This window comes from Embiotoca jacksoni, unplaced genomic scaffold, assembly GCF_022577435.1.
Source record: "Embiotoca jacksoni isolate LCO1_2020_lvr unplaced genomic scaffold, fEmbJac1.0.p SCAF_23, whole genome shotgun sequence".
NCBI classification, from domain to species: Eukaryota; Metazoa; Chordata; class Actinopteri; family Embiotocidae; genus Embiotoca; species Embiotoca jacksoni.
This window is the reverse complement of record NW_027185374.1, coordinates 8416579-8437328: the sequence shown is the minus strand read 5'-3', so window position 1 is coordinate 8437328 and position 20750 is coordinate 8416579. Positions and strand designations below refer to the sequence as shown.

The following is a 20750-nucleotide window of genomic DNA, read 5'->3' as shown; positions in this document are numbered from 1 at the left end:
TATAAAATTGTGTTTTATATTAAACTGGCGGAGTGCAGGAGGCTTGGAGGGACATGTCCATGTTAGTCTCGCTCTGAGAGCTGTGTGTCGCTGAATGTGTGCATTTCTGACTGAAAGATAACATCTTCTGCCTCCATTTATCCATACGCTACAATATGTCGGATTCATGTCAATGTGTATTTAAAGACATTTAAATTTGTGGGAAAAAAATTGGGGGGAAAAAAATATGAAGAAAAATTGTCGAATCAACCAAAACTTTCACAACCCCCTGCAGTACCTCCGCAGACCACCAAGGGGTCGCGGACCCCCTGTTGAAGACCTCTGTTTCAGTCAATGCTTTTGCAGTGATAGTGTTATTGATGACTGGTTGAGAGATGAGATATAAATAATGAGCATCAGGCTCATGCACAAACAAATTGGTAAAAACAATGACGACGTTAACAACCTGCACTACACATATGCTCCAGCAGATGGAGGTGTAGATCTGTAGATGGTGTACCTGCCTGCATTGTGTTTCCTGGTTACTGTAGCTGAGGCCTGGAGAGTGAAGAACCATTAAACTATTGTTCAGTTCACAGTTCTCCACAAAATGACTTTCACAGGGAACATAACAGTTGGCATTTTTATCGTCTTCTCCACAGCATGGACAACATGTGTATTGAACTTAACACCTCTGACTCACGTGGCTCTGCTCTCTGTTACAGACTTCATTAATAATTGATGTCTCCTCAGATGCTCGTTTGTCTGGCGGCAAAAAGCGCGTGTTTTTATCATCTTTGCACTCACAGCAAATCTTTAAGGAGTCCATGGAGATCATATGCAAGAGAGGGAGTGTTGATTCAAAATGAATGAAACCATTCACACAAAGTGAAATCAGACATCCTTAAACAATATTTAGGAGAAGCTGCCATTGGACATCAAAGGGGGAAGCTATATGGTGATATATTGCTGCTAATAAATACTTAAATATCACAGCGTCTGAGTGTTTGAACGTGGAGGCCCAGCACGTCTGTCTTGGAGTGGCCCTCTATTGTGCATGTGTAGGTGCTGAGTTCTGCCTGTCAAAACAGCTGGCAGCTGATCAAGATCTTTTTCACTCAGAAATTTGACCCTCATCAAGCAATGATTCATCCAAACAATGAGCTGTGAGCAAGCCAGGGGATTGCTGCTCCATTGAATACGTGATCCACCTGATTGTCTGGGAGCATCCGAATCCAGCAGGGTTTCGTTTTTAAAAGATTGTGTGACGTAAGGCCACTGTGCAATAGTCTAGCAGCACTTTGGAGGATAAATGTAGAAGAGTGGTAGTTTTAAGTCTAAACTCTACACTTATTTGTTATTAGTTTGTGCAATATGATGTTACATTTTCATCTATTTTAAGAATTCACATTTTCTTATAGACATGGGAGAAATTATTTTTTTAATAAATACTCAAGCTTAAAATTTAAAATACTTCTATTGTATACTATAGGTGTAGTTGATTCACAGAATTTTACAGAGAAAGAAGGAACAAAAGTAAAAATGTCTCAAGTTAATCCTGCTGCGCAGTGAACTTCTCCACTGTTGATCCATACTGTATGTTCTCCATAGTCCTGTTATGATTATTGCACAATGTTAGCTCTGCAGTGCCTTTCAAAGCAACAAATTTTAGATTCTGAAAACATTTTACAGCTTTTTTAAGTGTTAATGAATTGTGTCTAATTTATTAAATGATTGGTGCTTTATAGATCAGATATAGAACAGATCCATTAATTCGAACAAACATTTTTTGTCTGGCTGCTATTTATACTCCTCCACCTGGACAAATTCTTTTGGCTACATTTATTAATGATTTAGTAACATTTAAAACTGCAGAAATAATGGATTGTTCAAAAAGCTATTTATCAATTAAAAACATTTCAAATAGAGAGCTTACTTCTCAGAATCTGAGAAATATATGAACTTGTATTAGATTATATGTACAGCTGTAGAAGTATCTATTACCTTTTATTAACAGCATTAACACTCATAATAAAGCACTGTAGTTTTTTCCCACCATGGTAAACCTATGAAGTTGCTCTTACTAATGACTTAATTAACCATAAAGTTAATAAAAAAAATAAAAAAAAATATTGTAAAGGGCACCTCATTTTAACAGTCAAATTGTCAAAACTGGACCCGTTTTCAACGGGACTAATGATAATAGCACACGCCATGCCTTCCCCTCACTTTTTTACATTTGAGATACTCAAATTCTACACATAGTCACTTTAAATCAAGCTATTAAGATTAAAAACTTCAAATTCATTCAGTAATGACCATTTAAGTTTAGAAGACTCACTTTGTAAAACGAGAGACTCCCTTGTCTTTTTTGAGTATAATGCAGGTCTGCTGTAAATACTGTGCAAGTGTCAAAACCAAGCGGCAACCTATTGTAATGCCACTTATTGCAACTGTTGTTGCAGAAGTGACCATATTTGAATGATGGGTAGGAGCAACTGTGGATCTGACCTGATCTGCCTGAGAACCGAGCACACTATTCGCGCCCCCTCATACAGGAAACCTGACTGCACCCAAGGCCTGTCAATCAAACCAGACACTCCCATAAACATACCACTTTTTGATGTCTAATATCTAATTAATAATGGAACAAAAGGACCACCAGAACACTGATAAGGAGTGGATTTAGAGAGTGACACCATAATACCTTATAGAAAAAAAAAAAATCTATTGACTTTTTATTTCATGAGAAGTTGAATGGCAGTCTATGGAGCCAAGCCTCAGCAGCCCTTTGTGGTATTGACGTGCGATGGAGGTGAGTCTTTTTTTCTAGGATGGCAACGGAATTTATGGTATTGACCATGCCCCTTACTACTTTTCATTGGTCCCTGCCCCGAACCCTTTTGGCACTTAAAACCAGACAAATATGTTCTTATGAATATCAAGACTAAAAATAAAACATCAAAAAACCTAAATATGGGACCTTTAAAGTTTCTGCAAAAGACTGCGAATAACTTTTCGTATTTAAACATTTTGAGGAAAAAAAAACAGCCTGCTGCTACTGAGATAAATGTCCCCTCTTTCTGATAACCCAACTTCTTTTTGCATGTCAAGCTGCTGTGAGGGTTGAGGTTAAGGTCAGCTCCCCATGTGTTAAGGTTAAAGTGACACGGTGGTCAAGACGTCTTTTAGTGAATTAGCTGGTGTTGATCCTGAACTGACAGTTAATCAGAGGTGGCATCAATTAAACAGAGTTGGGCTCGGGTTGCTTCCCCGTGGTGCTGGACGTTTTGTGCGCCGCTGACCCCCGTGACTCATACGCACACCGTCATGGCGAGCAGCTGGAGTCCAGTTAACCACCGCGCTGCCCTGGACCGCTCCCCCCCCCTGCGAGCTGACACTCAATTATGGATGGCCATCATTAGAAACCAGAAACGCCGGAACACAGGCTTGCCCAGACTGACACACGCGCACACAAACAGTGTGATGGGCACGCCGATTATTCTCAGAGACACCCAAGACTATTGAAGTGCTAATCGAGTAACACCATCCAGTTCATTCCATAAGCACTGCACCTGTAAACCTTGTGGCCTCTAGGTGACCAACAGACAGCGTTGTCTGTATCAGTATCATTACTGGCAAATTACAATCAGTGTCAAATTATGATACTGTATTACCTAATACACACCTTTAAAAAAATCATGTAAATAAGTTTTCGGCGTTCTTTATTATACTATAATAATGTGGTATCTATTGTATCTGGAAGTTGACGTTGAGGGCAGCTGCCTTTTGTATCGGCTCTTAATCCTGTGTTTGTTCAAGGTAGGAGTCCACACAAAGCACATCTCTCATCGGTCATTAACACCGGGATTAAGCTGCAGTACACTGACTGATGGCATAGATGGTCATGCATTCACAATCTATGCATGCGCACGCACACACACACACACACACACACACAGTTGGTCCTCCACCACTTTGGTCCAGATTCAAGTACAGACACGAGAGAGGCCAGAGGTTTTTGTGAGTTCATTTCATCCCATCTGTTGCTAGGGAGCTTGTACAGTTGGTACATTTAATGAAGCTTATGCGTAAATTCAATAAGGAAGATCTGTTACTTTGCATTCTGGTTGTATTCCATTTTTGATGAACTAATCTTGCTGTGCTAACCCACGCTGTCAATCTTAATGTCACTATTCTTTATCCAATGATCTTTCTGCCCACGTTTTTTTTGGGCCAATCTGTCTCTGGTCCCTGTTCTTGAAATATAGTAGTTCTGCCTCAATTGAAGTCCCATCAGACATCCACCTTTTTGGCTCCACCTTTGCCTAGACTCCAGTGCCTAGACTCCGGGGGACCTGCCCTTTCCCCTACTTCATCCGAGTCATTGCCCATTTGACAGCTCGTTATCATCCGTATAATCCAACACAGGGACAAAATGTAGCTCAAGAGGTCAATATTATTTGCACACCACTTCTCTACATATTTTGTTGTACTGCCGTTTCTAACATTTAACACAGGTAGAGAGCTAGGTACGCCAGGCTAACCCAATTTTGCTCTTTTAGAAGGAAGTATTGTCAAACATACTTCTCGGACCTCTCTAAAACCTTCCACTTTCCTCATGGGATATTCTGAGTTCGACAGGTAGTTAGGTGCTCTGGAGTCAGAACTTTCCCATTTCCCATGTAGAGTACCAAACCTCAGACTTCTTGCAAGTTGAAATCAGCAAGACAAAGATCATTTAGGACCTGCTTTAACATATAAGACTGTTTATTCTCAGGCTTTTCTAATAAGGTAACTCGCTTAACTCAATGGAAACACAAATAAATAGAAGCAGCCACAGTGAGACAAGTCCAGGCATGTTTGGTGTCTAAACAATGTTAACCGAAAGATCCCATGGATGACTAACTGAGAGACCAACGTGGGCCATCTTTCTAGGGTGTTGCCAAATAGGGCATTACAATTGCTGAAACATTCTGACGTATTGGCGACTGGGAGCTGGAGAAACGGAACTGAGTCCACCTGGAGGGAGGATATCAGCATGGCTGAAGATCAAAGGTGAGGATGCATCTAGGGACAAGAGAGGAAAAAGTCGGCGGAGAGGTGTGCTGAGGTAAACAGAGACATCGAATCTATAGAATTATTTAAGCTTGGCCCCGAGGTCCTGCGGGAGCAGTTCAGAACGTGTGTGGTTTGATTGTGTTCGGTTTGATAGTAACTAGACACAACCGGTGGAAGAATTTAAAAGTGTGGACACCATCAAGCAAATGGACAACGACTGGAGACATCACTGCAGAGACAAGCAATCCAGACACCAACCAGAGTTCAGGTCAAGTTCACGGCAAATCAAGACAATCAAAATGAATCCAAATCAAATCTCACATTTTGTTGGACTAAGTCCTCAGGCTTAATGGGTAATTAGGTTTAAGCCAAAGAGGCAAATTACATCACTGACACGCAGGTATTCAATGTCATTGTTAAAGGCACATGCTACTCAGACAGAACAAAGTTCACTACAGCATGCACGCAATGTCCCAGTAGCCATGGATACATCTTTATGTGCTACGTGCATTATTAATCAATTTTCCATACGTTTTTTTTGTCTAATTTCTTACCTACATGTCCTATTCAGATTCAGTCCGACTCAGCTCAGTTCGTAATAAGGGAGGGTAGTAGATACTTTTTATACACGCCAACTTCTCCAACATACAAAATAAACTTTATTTATCCATTTTTTTCTGGTTAAATGCATGATTTAACCACATTTAAATTACTCTGAAATGGCCCTTTAATTAGTTTCTGGGTTGTTTTTAAGAATTAAAGCCCTTGTCTTTCTTTAGGCTTACTTGTCTTGGCAGGCTCACTGTTATCCTGCTATTCTTGTTAAGTGTATTGCCATTGTACAGTGTAAATGCGCGTGTATGTCTGATACAGTATCAGAGCTTAGTGGTTCATATCACTGTTAAGTAGCCAGAGACAGGTAACAGGAGTGGGGGACGTATCCACCTCAGTGGGTTCAATCTGTCCTCATTGGGCACACACGGAACATGCACCTGACCAACACACACACACACACACACACACACACACACACACACACACACACACACACACGCAAACAGAGTATCTGGTAACAGCCGGTGAATTATTTAGCAGCCACGTTGAGTGCCGCGAAGCAGCAACCAGATTCTTCCACATCTTGGCACCTGCATATTAATGATCCAGAGACCTTGACTTTAGAAAAGAAGAGTGAGGAGAATGAGGGAGAAGACACTTTGCCAGAGATTTGGGGGAAAATATTATTGACTTCTTTCTCTTTTTGAAATGGTCAGGTACAAAGATAGAGCTTCAGATTTGTGCCGTAGTCATTGGTTGATTTATTGACCAACCTATGCTGACAAACACAAACTGTTAACGAGCTGAGTTTGCTGCCATGACTCCACTACAACTATTTTGGCCCATGCCCACACCACAAAACACTACCAAGTGTAACTGGAGAAGAGTCAGCTCATCAGTTTACCAAACAAAAAGCTGTGGTAGCACTAACGAGGCCAAATTCAACTACCTTAACCTGGTCACATCCCAGGGCAACAAATACTGACGTTTTGTCACAGCCCACTGATGCCTCAGACATGTGCACAAGGTGCCTCAGGTTTAGGCACCAAAAGGAAAAGATCAAGGGTTGACTTAAAACATTTGATTTTACCTGAGGTATATACGTTATGCAACTTCTGCACGTTACTTACACGAAACACAATTTTGCTTTGTCATGGACAGGTCTATCAGGTGGAAGTCCTGTGTTTGTTACATCAAACCACCCCCAACCTCCCAGCACGTTTTGTCACGACCTCCTCCTTTAGTTGGTCACAGTGCATAGGGCACCTTGTGTGTATCTCTTTGATTCCAACGGATTTGACAAAAAAAGCAGTATTTGATGCTTTAGCATTTAAAATGGGTTGACTAGATACCAATTAGTATTGTTCTTTCTTTCTTTTAATGTCTTTCACATATTAGTTTCTAGTTTCCTCATGAGGATGAGTTGTACTTCTAGTAAAGGGGGCATTCTTAGGTAGCCAGCAGACAAATGTAAGCTTCAATAAAATTATTTCACATGACCTTTAGTGATTGACAGGCAAAGCATGCTAGATAAATAGTAGTATTTACGACATGAACGAACAAACCTCTATCAAAGAATGTTCAAAGTTAACGAAACATCATTGTCACTGAGCAAATGAGTGGGCCTCAGCAGTGGAGCTTCCCTCAGTAAATTGGTAAAATCACAGCTATGATAGGTCGAAAGACTCGTGTCAAAACACTCCCATTTTTGTTTTTTGCTTTGACGTAGTCTTGATTGAGCAATAACTTTGCAAAAACACTGCCACAAAGACACATTAAAGTAGAATTGAGACCTGTTTTTACTTTGACTTTACAAAAATGTATTTAAGAATAGTGAATACAAACGGAACCAAAAGTCATTATGCATTCTGCATTTCACATTGTGATGGGTGGAGACTCAGAAGAAAATGGTTGACGTCAGTCTGGCTGGCGAAGGCTGGACTTAATTGATGAATTTATAGTCAGTTTGTATTTTTGGCACTAGAGGCTGTTTGCTTGGGAAGGAGTCTTGTTGGTGAGCAAGGCATGAATAGAACATTAAAAGTAGAGAAAAATAGCTTCAGTATTGTATCTTTTTGTAGCTGCCATTTACAGGTGATATTTAATATGCTTGTGCACAGTCCTCAGCTGTTGTTTGCCCCTATATCAATACAGACCCGTATTTCTCAAATGCTAATCTGCCTTTCAAACGTGTCATTAACCTCCTAGCCTCTTTGGGTGCACCGATTCTGGCGACTATCACTGCCTCTCTATCAGTAGTCCATGCTGTGGAGCTGATTCTTCCTTTCCGTTTTCCCTTGCAGAGCCGCAGGAAGCAGCGGCAGATTCAGGTCCGCCACCCGGCGCTGGAGAGATGAACGTAACTGAACCGAATTCCTCTTGGCTCCTCCTGTTCTCTCTTCTCCTCCTCCTCCTCCTCTTCCTCCTCCTCCTCCTCCTCCTCCTGCTGCTGCTGCAGACAGCTCTTTTCTCTTCCCCCTCTCCTGCCTCAGGCTCTTGATGACCAGAGTATGTTGTCTCTGTGAGGGGAAAGCAGGAGGTTTAGACCCATTCACAAGGAGTCCCGGGGGCCCAGGTCGGGTCAGCCCTACCCATGTCATCTTCCTCCTCTGTCCATCTTTGAGCCCCACGTTGCGCAGGCGGGGGAGCAGGGCGGAGGGGGACGTCTGGGTTGTCTCCATGGTACCCAGGTGCCCTCTGTCTGGGGAGTGTGTGTCGGTCTCCAGCAGCATCCTGGGAGAGATGCCGTTCTTCTCTGAGGAATAAAATGTTTGCAGCTTCTCCAGCCGCTCGTTGATGCTCAGGTGATGAGAGTCATCCTGGTGGCGGTTGTCATGGAAGCAGTCTGACCCAGGGTCGGCCGCCCCATCTGACTGAGTCGTCCTGAGCAGGTGCGTGTGTCGGATCGGCCTCGACGTGCTGCTGTCTTTGATTGGCTCAGCTGGTAAGGGGACTTGGCAAGGGGCGGAGTCACAGAGTTGAGAGGCGGAGCTTTTAGGAGGAGAAAGATGGACGAGTTCCCTGTCTCCAAACACTGACACTAGAAAACGCAAACATAAACAGACGGTGACGTGGAATAAACTGCACTGCGGATGTGTGTAGCATTACATAACTCCTCACCTTCAGGAAACAGCGTCTCTCTGGTCTCCAAGGTGATGGCGTTCTCCTCATCTGTAGCCCCATCTTCTGCAGACAGCGGGGCGGGGGAGGGGGAAGGAAGGCGAGGGTATAAAGAGGGGGAGGTAGAGTGAGGGAGTTGGGGTAGGGAGGAAGAGGGGGGACGGTTCTCATCATCCTCTCTGTGGTCCTTCCTGTTCAGGTCCTCGGTCCTCTTGCTGTTGCTCTGACACTCAGTTGTCTGTTGGGCCCTCAGAGGCCGGCTGAACTGCTTCGAGCTTTTATCATTGGCCGGTTCATTCTGTAGAGAGGCAGTGATTGGTTGTCAGGAGGCACAATAATTTTATTCAGGCATAAAGACTTCTGTATTTAAATATCACTGCATATAGTAGGTTTCTTGACTCTTTCTAATATATCAACACCACTTCCTGTGCTTTATCACGTGTCACGTATCATTTTTTTGCACAAGCAACAAGGATACTTGTGCTGCTTCTAAGACAGCAAAATTAATGACTCAACAAAAGAACCGGGGTGTGTTACAGCAAATTAAAAATATGTAATCAAGTTGCCTGGTGATATTTAGTATTTTCTTATTGTCAGCAATAATCCAAAGCGAAACCCTTACACTGATTTGTGCCATGTACCTTCATGTCCAACAAAATGCTAAAACCACCTCAGTGAACAAACACTGTTTAACTGACTCAGATGTTCCTTCATCATGTCTGACACAGGACTGCCCAGTCTCACATCCAAAATGTGTCATTTTGTGCTAAATTGTTCCATAGTGCCAAGCACATTAGTTTCACAATAATCTGTTAGAGATTGGGTTGAGAAGCAAGTCCTGCGAAGGAGGAAGAGCAGGACGAGGTTAGGGGTGGTTACATGGATCTAACTCAGGACTATCACCCAGGAGAACGAAGACTGACCACATGAGAAAACAAAAATATATATGGATTTCTTTTAAGTAACGAATGTAACATACTTATTTTAGCCGAGCCCATGATTTTATTGATGACCTTAAACCTAACCACATTGTTTTGGTGCTTAAACTGAAGGGACCTTGTGTGTGTGTCTGACACTATAGAAGACTTTGTTGGACAGAAAATAATACAGTAGGGCAAACATAAACATAAGCATCTCAAAATTTGTGAGCTGTAATTGTGAAACTAAGACATTTTGCCCTGTAGACCAACATAGCTATGGCAATGACCCATTTTACTGAGACTGTGTTGCTTGAGGGAACTTGAGTTGAAATAGTCACCGTTGGACCAAATTTGTATTAATCCACAGCTGAAACTAGACCCGACAGAAACTGCTGTTTCCCCAGTTCACATGTTTATTAAATCCACTGTTTGCAGCTGTTGGTGAGAAATATTAAAACTAGAATTTTTTTTTTTGTTGTGATCCCAATTAATATTCAAGAATCACATCTTTGAGGAAACAACTGGGGGAAGTTGAGTAAAAGTAGTAAAATTGGCAAACAAAATGGTTTTGTTCTTTTAATATGACATGCTAAACAAATGCCTTATCCTTTGATACAGGAGTATTACGTCTCAGTGATGACAATATTTATATCATGTATTTACAATGTAAGTATTACCTGTTGCTGAGTCTTTGAGTCAGTGATATTCTTCTCTCTCCATGTATTCTTGCTGGGAAGACTCCAGTCATTGCTGTCCAGCTTCTGCCAAATCAATCATTGTTCAAACTTAAAGGCAGATCCAGTATGTATTATTATTTTTATTAATTTGTTTGTGCGTCCGTGTTGAAGTGCAGACCTTGCCGGCTTTGGCTCCCTTCTGGCTCCTGCTGAGCTTGTTGAGCAGCAGGTGGTAGGAGGCCATGATGGCAGAGGGTCGGTTGGTGGTGAGTGTGTGTATGGTTTCAGAGAGGGAGTAGCCCAGCGTCTCTGTCATGTATGCCAGCACAGATGAGTTGAGATCCTCTGGACACAACCTGGAAAACAACAAGTAACAGGAACGTGAAAAAGAGTCATGGAGATAAAGTGTAAGAAGGAAAGGGAGTGATCTGATGGGTCGGTTAGGACTTGTTGGTGAGCTAAAGCCTTTTGCTCGAGGCCAGACCAGAGCTGGAACAATTCTTGCATCGTTCATGTGGATTTCAGAAAACACATTATTGCCAGAAAGAGCCATACATGATTGCATTTCCACACTGCGTAAAGTGATAAAAGCCTTTTAGTCGTGCTGTAATATACAAAGCTGTTACACTGCAGACCACAAAAATTTTCATTTTGTTCAAAAACATGCAGTGATTTCCCTCTTGGCTTTTTTGTTCACATTGTAATGTTTGCTGCAGAACTCTCCCCGAGGAGTCTTTGTGTCTCTCTTTTCTCTCGTATAAATTCTTATGGTACAAACATTGAGCAATAATTAAAAAATATATATATACAGTTTTTCTTATATTTAAGTGCATTTACAACATGTCATTTAAAAGTGATCAATTCTGCAAAGATGTTATTTTTTGAATGTCAATTTATTTCATCTGCATTTAAGGAAAGTATATTTTTGTCAACCTCAGGTGTGTTTGTAGGCAATATGTGGTCAAACAGTAGATAGACTGGACTGTGGATGTGTGCAGATCTCTACCTGTTTTTAGGAGAGAGTGTGTGAAGTGGTTTCTTGGCATATCCCTCGTTGATCCATCTGTCCTCCATCGCCACTCTGACACTGGGTCTGTTTGCTGGGTCTGGCTCCAGGAGAGACAACATGAATGACACTGCACCTGCAGGAAGAGCAAACATAAAGCTGTATAACATTTGATTTATGGATTTTCATTATCTTAAATTCAGTTATTTCTGTATTTCTTTTGACATAAATTCTTAGTGCCCAATTTTTTAAAAGTTGAATAGATGTACAAGCAGCTTGGTTAGAGGACATTTTAGTTTTGATCATCATCCAACACATCAGAACAAGGTACATTTCCCTGTAATTTACCCAAGCATGGTCTCTATTACAAAAGTGTTTGGATAAACACGAAAAAATTTCAATCAAAGCATGACAAACTGCCTTTTGGCAGACTTTGTCTCATTTACTCTGAGCTTGATTGGAAGCACATGTAAAGTGGTATACTGTATGGACCAGCATCTCTCCCACACATAGTCTGTATATAAAAATGGACGTGGTCTGCAGGCCACAAAAGTGAAGTGAGTGCGGGAGTGCAATACCACTGTGGACCAGAAGGGGTGAAATCTTCTGGCTCCAATGGACTCCCATTCAAAAAGCATCAACTTCTCTCATGAAATACAAAGTCAATAATTATTTTTCACAAGTCATTATGGTGTCATCAGCTAAAGTCCCTTCTTCTGATCAGTGTTCTGGTGGTCCATCTAAAAATAATTCCACAATAAATGTGATAATAGAGGTCTGTTTGATGGCATGCCTGGTTCGATTGACATGGGCTCAGTCTGGTTGCTGGTATAGGTGGACGGGCAGAGTGCCCCAAGGTTTTCACTCAGATCCAATGCTCCCTCCTCCCCATCCTCACCCTCTCCTCCAAATATGGTCACATATGACTCCAAAAACCAAGATGGTGATGGTCTAAATGCCAGACTGAAGGCTTCAAAACAGCAGTTAACAAACCAGTCGTTAACGTCACAATGGTTTGCCAATTGCTCACACAGGACCCCCGGCAACAGAGATATTTTTGTGTATTTTTTTCATGCACACCTGAGTTGGAATTGCGTTGGTTTGCCCAAATGTTTTAAACTAAAGGAGTTAAGCAACCAAACAGTGTTACACAACTACTTCAGACTTGTGTCACTCATTGTGACTTCAGTGAAACTGTATCATAGACGACCTCGTGGAAAGAGGCAGGATTTCCCTTCAGGAAAACCAATTCAGCCTGTCAGCCTGTGACACAGAGCTGTCCTGGATCAGCCAAGCAGGGTTGATGGTTTGAGCCAAGATGGGGATTCCAGATAAGCTTCACAGTCTGGAGGAGTGGATGGACTCAACCGGGATGGTTGCCACACTCACAGACAAATAAGCCAAGACGGCCCCACTCCATTTACTTCTATCAGTTCTCGTCAATGACAGAGCCAGAGCAGCTCGGCCCAGTCAGGGTCAACTCAATTTGTTTGTAATCAATAAAACCAAAGATACTATTTATCGATTTTAAGCCATAAAAACTTTGAATAATAATTTTTATGGACATGTTGGTGCACATACAGCTTGATAATAAAACATTACAAACGAAAACATGCAAAGAGCAAATAATATTTAAAAAAACAAACATTACATGAGCAAAACCTGTTAAAACACACAAAACAAAGACAAAAAGTAAAGACAAGAAAACAAATGAACTAACAGCTCGACCAGTCTGACAGAAGTTCAAGAATTACTGAGGGAGAAGGAAAAGCAAGACAGTAAAAGTGACGCAGAGTTTAAAAAAAAAAAAAAGAAAAGAAAAGAAAGAAGACTGGTGAAACAAACAACCCCAGAGGCAGGATAAAGTCTGGAAGTTAGTGTGGATGTCTCAGATGCCCGAACATGGCAGCGATACAAATGCTAATCCGATCTTGTCACAGTTTCAGAGACGTGCTGGTTTTCCCCACAGTAACAGGAGCTATGTTTGTTTGTGGCGACATGGCGCCATGACAGAGTGTAACGGAGTGACTATGTGTGAGAGATGGACCAAAATAAAGTAGAGAGAAACCGAGACACAACTGTGGAGTTAGTAGACAACAAGTGGAAGAAGAAAGAAATCAGTGAAGCATTTTCCTCCTATTTCCTCCCATTTTCAAAAAACATCACTCCACTACTTGGCTGTCCTATTATCTCTTTCAGCTATCATAATGCAATCTAACATCTAAAGATTTCTCCGAGTTCTCATCCAGACTCAGTCCATACTTGACTGAGTGTGTATTTTATAAGTAATTATTGTTTTATGTGAAGAAGTGCCTCCGACGGTACCTTTGCTGATGTCACTGGGGATGCTGCCGATCTCTCCGTTGACCATCTTCTGGTGCAGCTGTTTGATGTTGAAAGGCTCAACAGTGAAGGGAAGAGTCCCTGTCAGCATGGCAAACATGCTCACACCTCTGCAGACACACACACACACACACACACACACACACACACACACACACACACGAGGAAAATGTGAGGAAACACAAACACCGAAATGTATCTTTTCAGAAAAACAGCTTTTCACATCCAAACAGCCAGCAGGCCTCTTCGGCTGTATCACTTACACGGACCAGACGTCCACTTTGGGTCCGTACTTCCTGTGAGCGAGCAGCTCCGGGGCGGCGTAGGCAGGACTTCCACACTGGGTGTTGAGGAGCTCCAGAGATAAAGATTCAGCCTTCAGTGTGTTACTCAGGCCAAAGTCTGTGTGAAACATCATCAGTTTTACAGCGAGGTCCTGTTTCTGCATTTTCAGGAACACATGATCGCCAAGACAACTTCTGTAGTGTCCTGATCGGTTTAACATTTTGCATCAGTGTTTAACAGTGTCAAGCCAGAATTTGTGTGAATGCCAACATACCTACAATCTTTATGTTGTTATGTTCATCCAGGAGGAAATTTTCAATCTTTAAATCTCTACAAAAGAGAACAAGAGACAAATGTGGTCGGTCTAAAAAGGAAGAAATTGGTTCATATCTTTTATGAGCTCTGTCCTGAAAGTTTCTTGAGTAATTTTTTCCCAGACAGTTTCGGAGCAATTTACGTGACAGACATGATTTTGGCTGTTCAATTTAAGAACTCCTGCAATGTGTGCTTGGCCTTACAAAGCGTTTTCTGTGTATTTATGGATAACCAAATGAGATGGGACCAGACTGGACCCACAGAAGCAAAAAGAAAACCCAAAAGTTAAATTAGGGTTTGGGTAGAGCTCAAGCTTTAAAAAACATTGCTGAAAAGGAGCTTTTTTTATTTTATTTCAGAAAGAACATTTAGTGGTAATTTCAGAGGATTAGTTTGTTTTGGACAAACTAATCCTCCAAATGTAAAAACCTGCAGCCATCGTGATTTTCTAGTCAAGTCAAACTGCTCCTCTTGACTTTTTCGTTATAGTTGAGTACTATCTCTGCGTTCACCTGAAAAAGTCACCTCACTCCCCCGAAAGTGCCCCCGCCTCGCCACCAACCGCACCGCCTGCTCTGAAACTACCGAGCTAAATGAAAATCTGCGGTCAGGAGGGAGAGAGCCCTTATAAACTATAGCCTGGGAATTCGCCATGTTCCTTTCATCTGGCTTCATCTAACCAACAGACACAGAAAAACCCAGAGAACCCGGCTCACAAAACCCCAGAGAAGTTCAAAGAGAGACGGAGGAAGAAAGAGGGGAAAAGAGCCAGAAAAGAGCGAGAGCAGACATTGTCATAAAGGAGAAAATGTATGCGGTAAACCTATTGAATGTGGGTGGCAGGAGGTGCGTTTAAGTGCAAATTTTCCATTTATTTCCAGTTTAATCATCTCTGTGTGGGACTGCGGCCGGAGAGGGCGCGAGCTTGTGCATGCATGTGTGTGAGCGCGCGGGCGTGTGTGACAGAGAGAGGTGCCGCTGAAGGGTTCAGAGCGACGTCGTTGAGGGACTTCATTAGAGAGGAAGTCCATGATGTTGTGATGATGTGTGAATCATGGCGCCGGCGCAGGATGATGAGGTCATTGCCTGGTAATCACATTCCCACCTTCAGAGAAGCCAAAGTCTTAAACCAAAGTGCAGTGCTGTGTGTACTGTGTGTGGATACAGTGTAGGTCTGTATGGATGTGTGTGCATGTGTGAGTATTGGGTCTCTAACACCTACACATTATAAGATGCCACAAAAATAACACTCATCTCCCACACTGCACTGTGCCAGATATTACCTTCCTTGCAGCATTTCCACCTCTGAAGGCTGTTAATGCCCTGCAAACTACCCTGTGTGTGTGTGTGTGTGTGTGTGTGTGTGTGTGTGTGTGTGTGTGTGTGTGTGTGTGTGTGTGTGTGTGTGTGTGCTTGAAATGCGCACAGAAATCTACAAGGTCTAACCTGAACAATAGCTACTGTTTCCTACTTTGGTTCCTTTCAACACCAGAAAGTGAAAATAACATCTGAATCCCTCTTTTGTTTTAGGTATTTTTTTTTTTAGCCAAGTCTCTGATTGGGCCAATCACCTCAAAGCAAAACCAACTTTCTGAATCTCAAGCTCTTGATTGGCTGAATGTTATGCTGGTCAAGCATGCATGAGTCTCATATCACGCCAAGTGTGTCTTTGACACACGTGGCATCATATAGACATGAGAAGAACTGTTGACATCAGAGGCAGGTCGTGTGCCGAGGGTCATGTGACAAACATCACTACGGCGGTGATGAGATGAGATGAAGTACAAATGCCGTTGAAGTCCTTGTGCCACAGACGAGAGGCCACAAAGTGTTTTTTGATTTTTAACCACATAGTTTTTCCTAAACTCAACCAAGATTTGATTTTCCCAAACCTTAACTATGTGGGTTGGTTCTGTTTTCCTAAAGCACTTGACATTGATTCGTCTCACAAGGCAAAAACGTAACAATGATTAGCTTCCTCCTAGTGGAAAGGCTTGTGTATTACACCTTTTGCAGTGATACAAGCCTGCAAGCATGGTTTTGGTAAATCAGTTCAAAAGTCTATTACAAAAAAGTTACCAATGTTTTAGTTGCACTTTGCTAATTAAATATCAGTTTGTTGTTAAGTAATTTCAACAGTTCTCTCTCCTGAATGACAGTGTCACACTTAGGTGTTCCTAAAAAAAAAATATCAATTAACAATTTAAAAATTCTGAAGAGGACATTTGTGTCTTCTTCCTCAAAGCAGAAAGAAAATCTGGAGAAGTACGATTTTCTTTTTCATAGTTTAACTACTGAATGGGACATGTCTCCTTCAGTGCTTAATGAGAAGTCAAATGTCAGTTGGTGTGCTCTGCAGGCTTCACATCCCACATCGTGTAAATCACATATTGGACCACAATTGCCTTCCGGACAAGCTGCGACTGAAAATCTGTCCCAGACGTTCAGATTTAAGGTGAGCACGGGGAAACTTTGTTTCAGCAGATGATTGTGAAAACAGACTTTCTAGTGTCAAACTGCACATTCATCACTCTGCAACCCAGAGTGCTCAAACACCCAAACGAAGTAAGAAGAAGCAAAACAAATGCTGTTAAAACCATGATCATAATAATGTAGCACAGATATCTTCAGACCTGAATCACCTTTAGATCAGTCTCGGTGGGGAAGATAGACCTTAATTTACTGCGTATTGTTTTCATAGCAAGTCATGTATTGTTTTTTCTACTTGAGTAATCATTTAGTCCAACCAATAGTTAAAAATACTGTTTACAATCATATTAAATCGGGAAAAAAACAACAACACACTATTACACTGTGAATATGCAAATATTTTAGAATTTCTGATATTTGATGAAGGACTAATTAAAGATGTTTTGCAGCAGCATTAGAAGTCTTCAAAGACTGTATGAACAGAGTTTGAACTATCTCTTAATGAGGCAGATGTCTCTACATGCACAAGTGTTGTCGTGTGTGTGCGGTGACCTGTGTACGATGCCATGTTTGTGCAGGTGCTCCACGGCAGAGAGGATCTGTCGGGTGTAACGCCGCACCTCCCTCTCCTCCAGCCTCTTCCTCTCACAGATCCTGTCCATCAGGTCTCCGCCGGCACACAGCTCCATGGCCATGTAGTAACTGTTCTCCGTCTCCAGAGTCTGACACACAGAAGGATTCATGTGTGCTTTATTCATCAGCAGCAGATATTAAAAACGAGCTTTTGTCCACAATCAGTTTTAATGGAACCAAATCTGAGCAGATGTAATATTTGTAATCTTCCTCATTACTGCAGTCGGACCGTACATTTGATTCTGATGTGTGAATATGATTTTTTTTAATTTTTTTTATTACCTCCAGCAGAACTACGATGTGAGGATGTCGGACCATCTGATGAATTCGAGGTTCCCTCTTCATGTTCTTCAGCACATAGGAGTCCTGGCGTGCTTTCTTCTTGTCTATCACCTTAATGGCTACCTAACACACACACACACACACACACACACACACACACACACACACACACACACACACACACATATCACTGAAGGTTTTTACTTGAATTTATCAAAGGAAATTAAATAAGCACTTAAAAAAAAAAATCCACCAGGTTGTGTTTGATCTGAAAAATGTGTAACACACTTCTCTACTCAGGATACACGTCCTTGTGACTTCAGAGCTTTCCTTCTGCAGTTGTCATTAAAGACTGTATTATGTAATCACTTTCTACACATACATTTTCTCCACTCATCTACAGGTTTAAGCCAATGGCCTCCAGTCATGAAGCTCTAATGAGCACTTACCAGTTGTAAGTTTAACCTATAGCAGTACTGAACGCTTAATGTTCACTTTACACATGACAAAACTGTGAAAGAAAAAAAAAGTTACGAATCAGAACAAAAAAAAGCTAGAAAAGAGCAGGTACTCAGTGAACCCTCCTCAATTAACAGAGAAATATGTGTTTCTCACGGTCCAAAAATAAAGAAGTCATCTCTTTTTATACTTAATCCTCTCACTACTGAGAGCTCAATGTCTTTAGTGGATAACATTGGCAACTATTTGTGTCCTCACCACCCATTTCCCCTCGAGATAATGATGATGGGGAAAAAAGGACTTGGCTTGAACAGGAAATAAAATTCCCAAACATTATATTTTAAGGACTTTAACAAAAACGCATGGGGAATTTGCCTTTAGCTGCTGTGGGCCTCGTTTCTGCAGCAGTGTACCGACTTCAGCTCTGTGGACATTTTTAAAAGAAACTTTTCTTATCCTGGCTTTTTAAAGTGCAATCAGCACTGAATTCGATAACTTTGTATCCATTGTTTAAATTTTTGTTTTTACATTTTATTATTTTATTGTTGTAAGTTTTTAAATCTTGCTAAATTGTTTATGCTATCAACTTAAACTGTGAATTGCTATAAGGCTGTATTTCTGTGTGAAAGGTGCTAGATACAGAAAATAAAGCTTAGTAATTAAGCTGACTTTATTGAAAATGAGGCAGCTTGACCAGATGACTCGCAGAACTAATCAGGTTAACACTGAGGTGTCAATGATGGAGAATCATTTGTCAGATGAAGAGGGCTCAGTTTACCAACATCATGCTTGAGCAAATGTCTATATTATTAAAATGTTTTATTCTGTGACTTCAGTCAAAAGTAAAATAAAGTCTTCAGAGAAACCTCCAGGCCTCCAGCGATTAATGTTTGCATATTTTCAGACTTCTCCCTCACCCATCTTGTATCTGCAGAGGCTAACTGGGGTGAAGAGGAGCAAACACCCCCCTACAGATGAGTTTGGCCATTGCTACGGCAACCAGGTTAGGTACATAGCCCAGGGTCAGGGACTCGGTAACCAGTGAGAGTTACACACAGAGACACACGAACACAAAAGAATATGCAAACACATGTGCAGGTTCCAGTGCACAATACGTACAGACATGCTGAGCGGTTCTAGTTTAGAATTGCAACATCATAAACAGACATAACGGATATAGTACTAACAAACAAGAGGAGTCCTGCCATTTTTTTTTTAGTTAATATGGAAGAATAACATTTATTTGAAACCACAGAAAAGTGTAGCTTTTCCTATATTATGTACATATGTCCAGATATATTATGATTTGGGATATAATATATAAGAAAATAAATTGTAACTTCAGTCTTGTGTTGGTGTTTTCCATCCGTTTTCACGTTTCTAAGAATGTAACAACAGACATATTGTGCAGAAACAGATCCACTTAAACCCACTGAGCAATGTTGTCCTGTAAAATCCCTTTAAGTGCCTCGGCTATGAAATAAGTAGTTCTAGATGGAGTTCTTGTACAAATAACAAGAATAATAACAGGCCACTACCTTTCTGCAAACTCATTTAATCATCAGTTAGAAGTCCCGAGGTGCAACCATGTAATCATAATCTTGTATGTGTGTGATATTTTTCTTTGCCGGTGTGCCACCCCTCCGGTCTGAAGCATGTCACCTCACTTCTACTCTAATTCTCAAATCAGAGTCAGAGCACCGACCTTCTCCCCCGTGCCGATGTGCAGCCCCTCCATCACTTTGGCAAACGAGCCCTTGTTGATCATTTTCCCCACCAGGTAGGACCCCACCCGTTTGGAGTGGGGGAAGCTCCGCAGCAGCTCCCTGGGGACCTTCAGGGAGGGCAGAGACGGCCGCTCCCGGCCGAGCCCCGAGGCTTCCCACTGGGACGCTCCACGGTCTCCTGCGACCCCTCCCTCTGCCACCATGTCCTCCAGAGAGGGCTTCACTGCAGCAGCTGGCATCCCGGACTGGGCCCGGGCCCCATGTGGCCGCCCCTCACGCTTACGCTCAAATCCAAACACAGGACAGTCCTCGCAGAGTGCACATACTAACACGCACAGATGCACGTAAACAGACAAACCAGTGGTTTAATTTTACTCGAAGGAGGCAGAACTCTGAAATCCTTCTTCAGGACGAGGTGATTTCTGTTATCCTCTCTCAGGTAAGTACATCCTGTATCCACATCCACTCTGATGTGTGGCTCCACATTTCTTCTTTGTTTGAACAAATACAAGCGTCTCCAAGTGTGTTTCTCAGGTAGTGAGCTGGCGTCTCGCTCTGTCTCTCCCTGCCGGTTAGTGGATGATTAACCGTTGTGTTCTCAGGTCAGCTCCAGTGATGAGGAAGACATTCTACACCGTAATCACCCCCCCTACACACACACACACACACACACACACACACACACACACACACACACACACACACACACACACACACACACTAAGGTACACACAGTTACAGAGTAACCATTTAAAATAGTCCTGCTTTTCTTCCCTGATTTCCCTTGGAAATTTTACTTCAGTTTCTAATCAGGCACAATCAGGAAACTTTCTGTACTGTGAGAACAGCTGAGTTGTTTCATCAAGGTGACATGAACAAGTAAGTACAGGGATCACAGTGGGTGTTTAGATCATGCAAAGATGTTTAAAGCCTAAATATTTTCCATTATCTTAAAATG

At 41.9% G+C, this 20750-nt stretch overlaps 1 protein-coding gene across 1 annotated transcript; it reads right to left on the bottom strand.

Moving 5' to 3' along the window:
• Positions 1-7847: 7847 nt before the first annotated feature.
• On the bottom strand, positions 7848-20031 carry LOC138203743 (hormonally up-regulated neu tumor-associated kinase). The gene is made up of 11 exons (XM_069158754.1): positions 19771-20031; positions 17607-17729; positions 17244-17413; positions 14221-14276; positions 13925-14063; positions 13644-13771; positions 11319-11454; positions 10491-10668; positions 10313-10396; positions 8716-9013; positions 7848-8629 (listed from the first exon to the last, which is right to left on the bottom strand). Exons 1-11 carry the CDS (start codon positions 20029-20031, stop codon positions 7848-7850), a joined length of 2355 nt encoding a protein of 784 aa, XP_069014855.1.
• Positions 20032-20750: the final 719 nt, after the last annotated feature.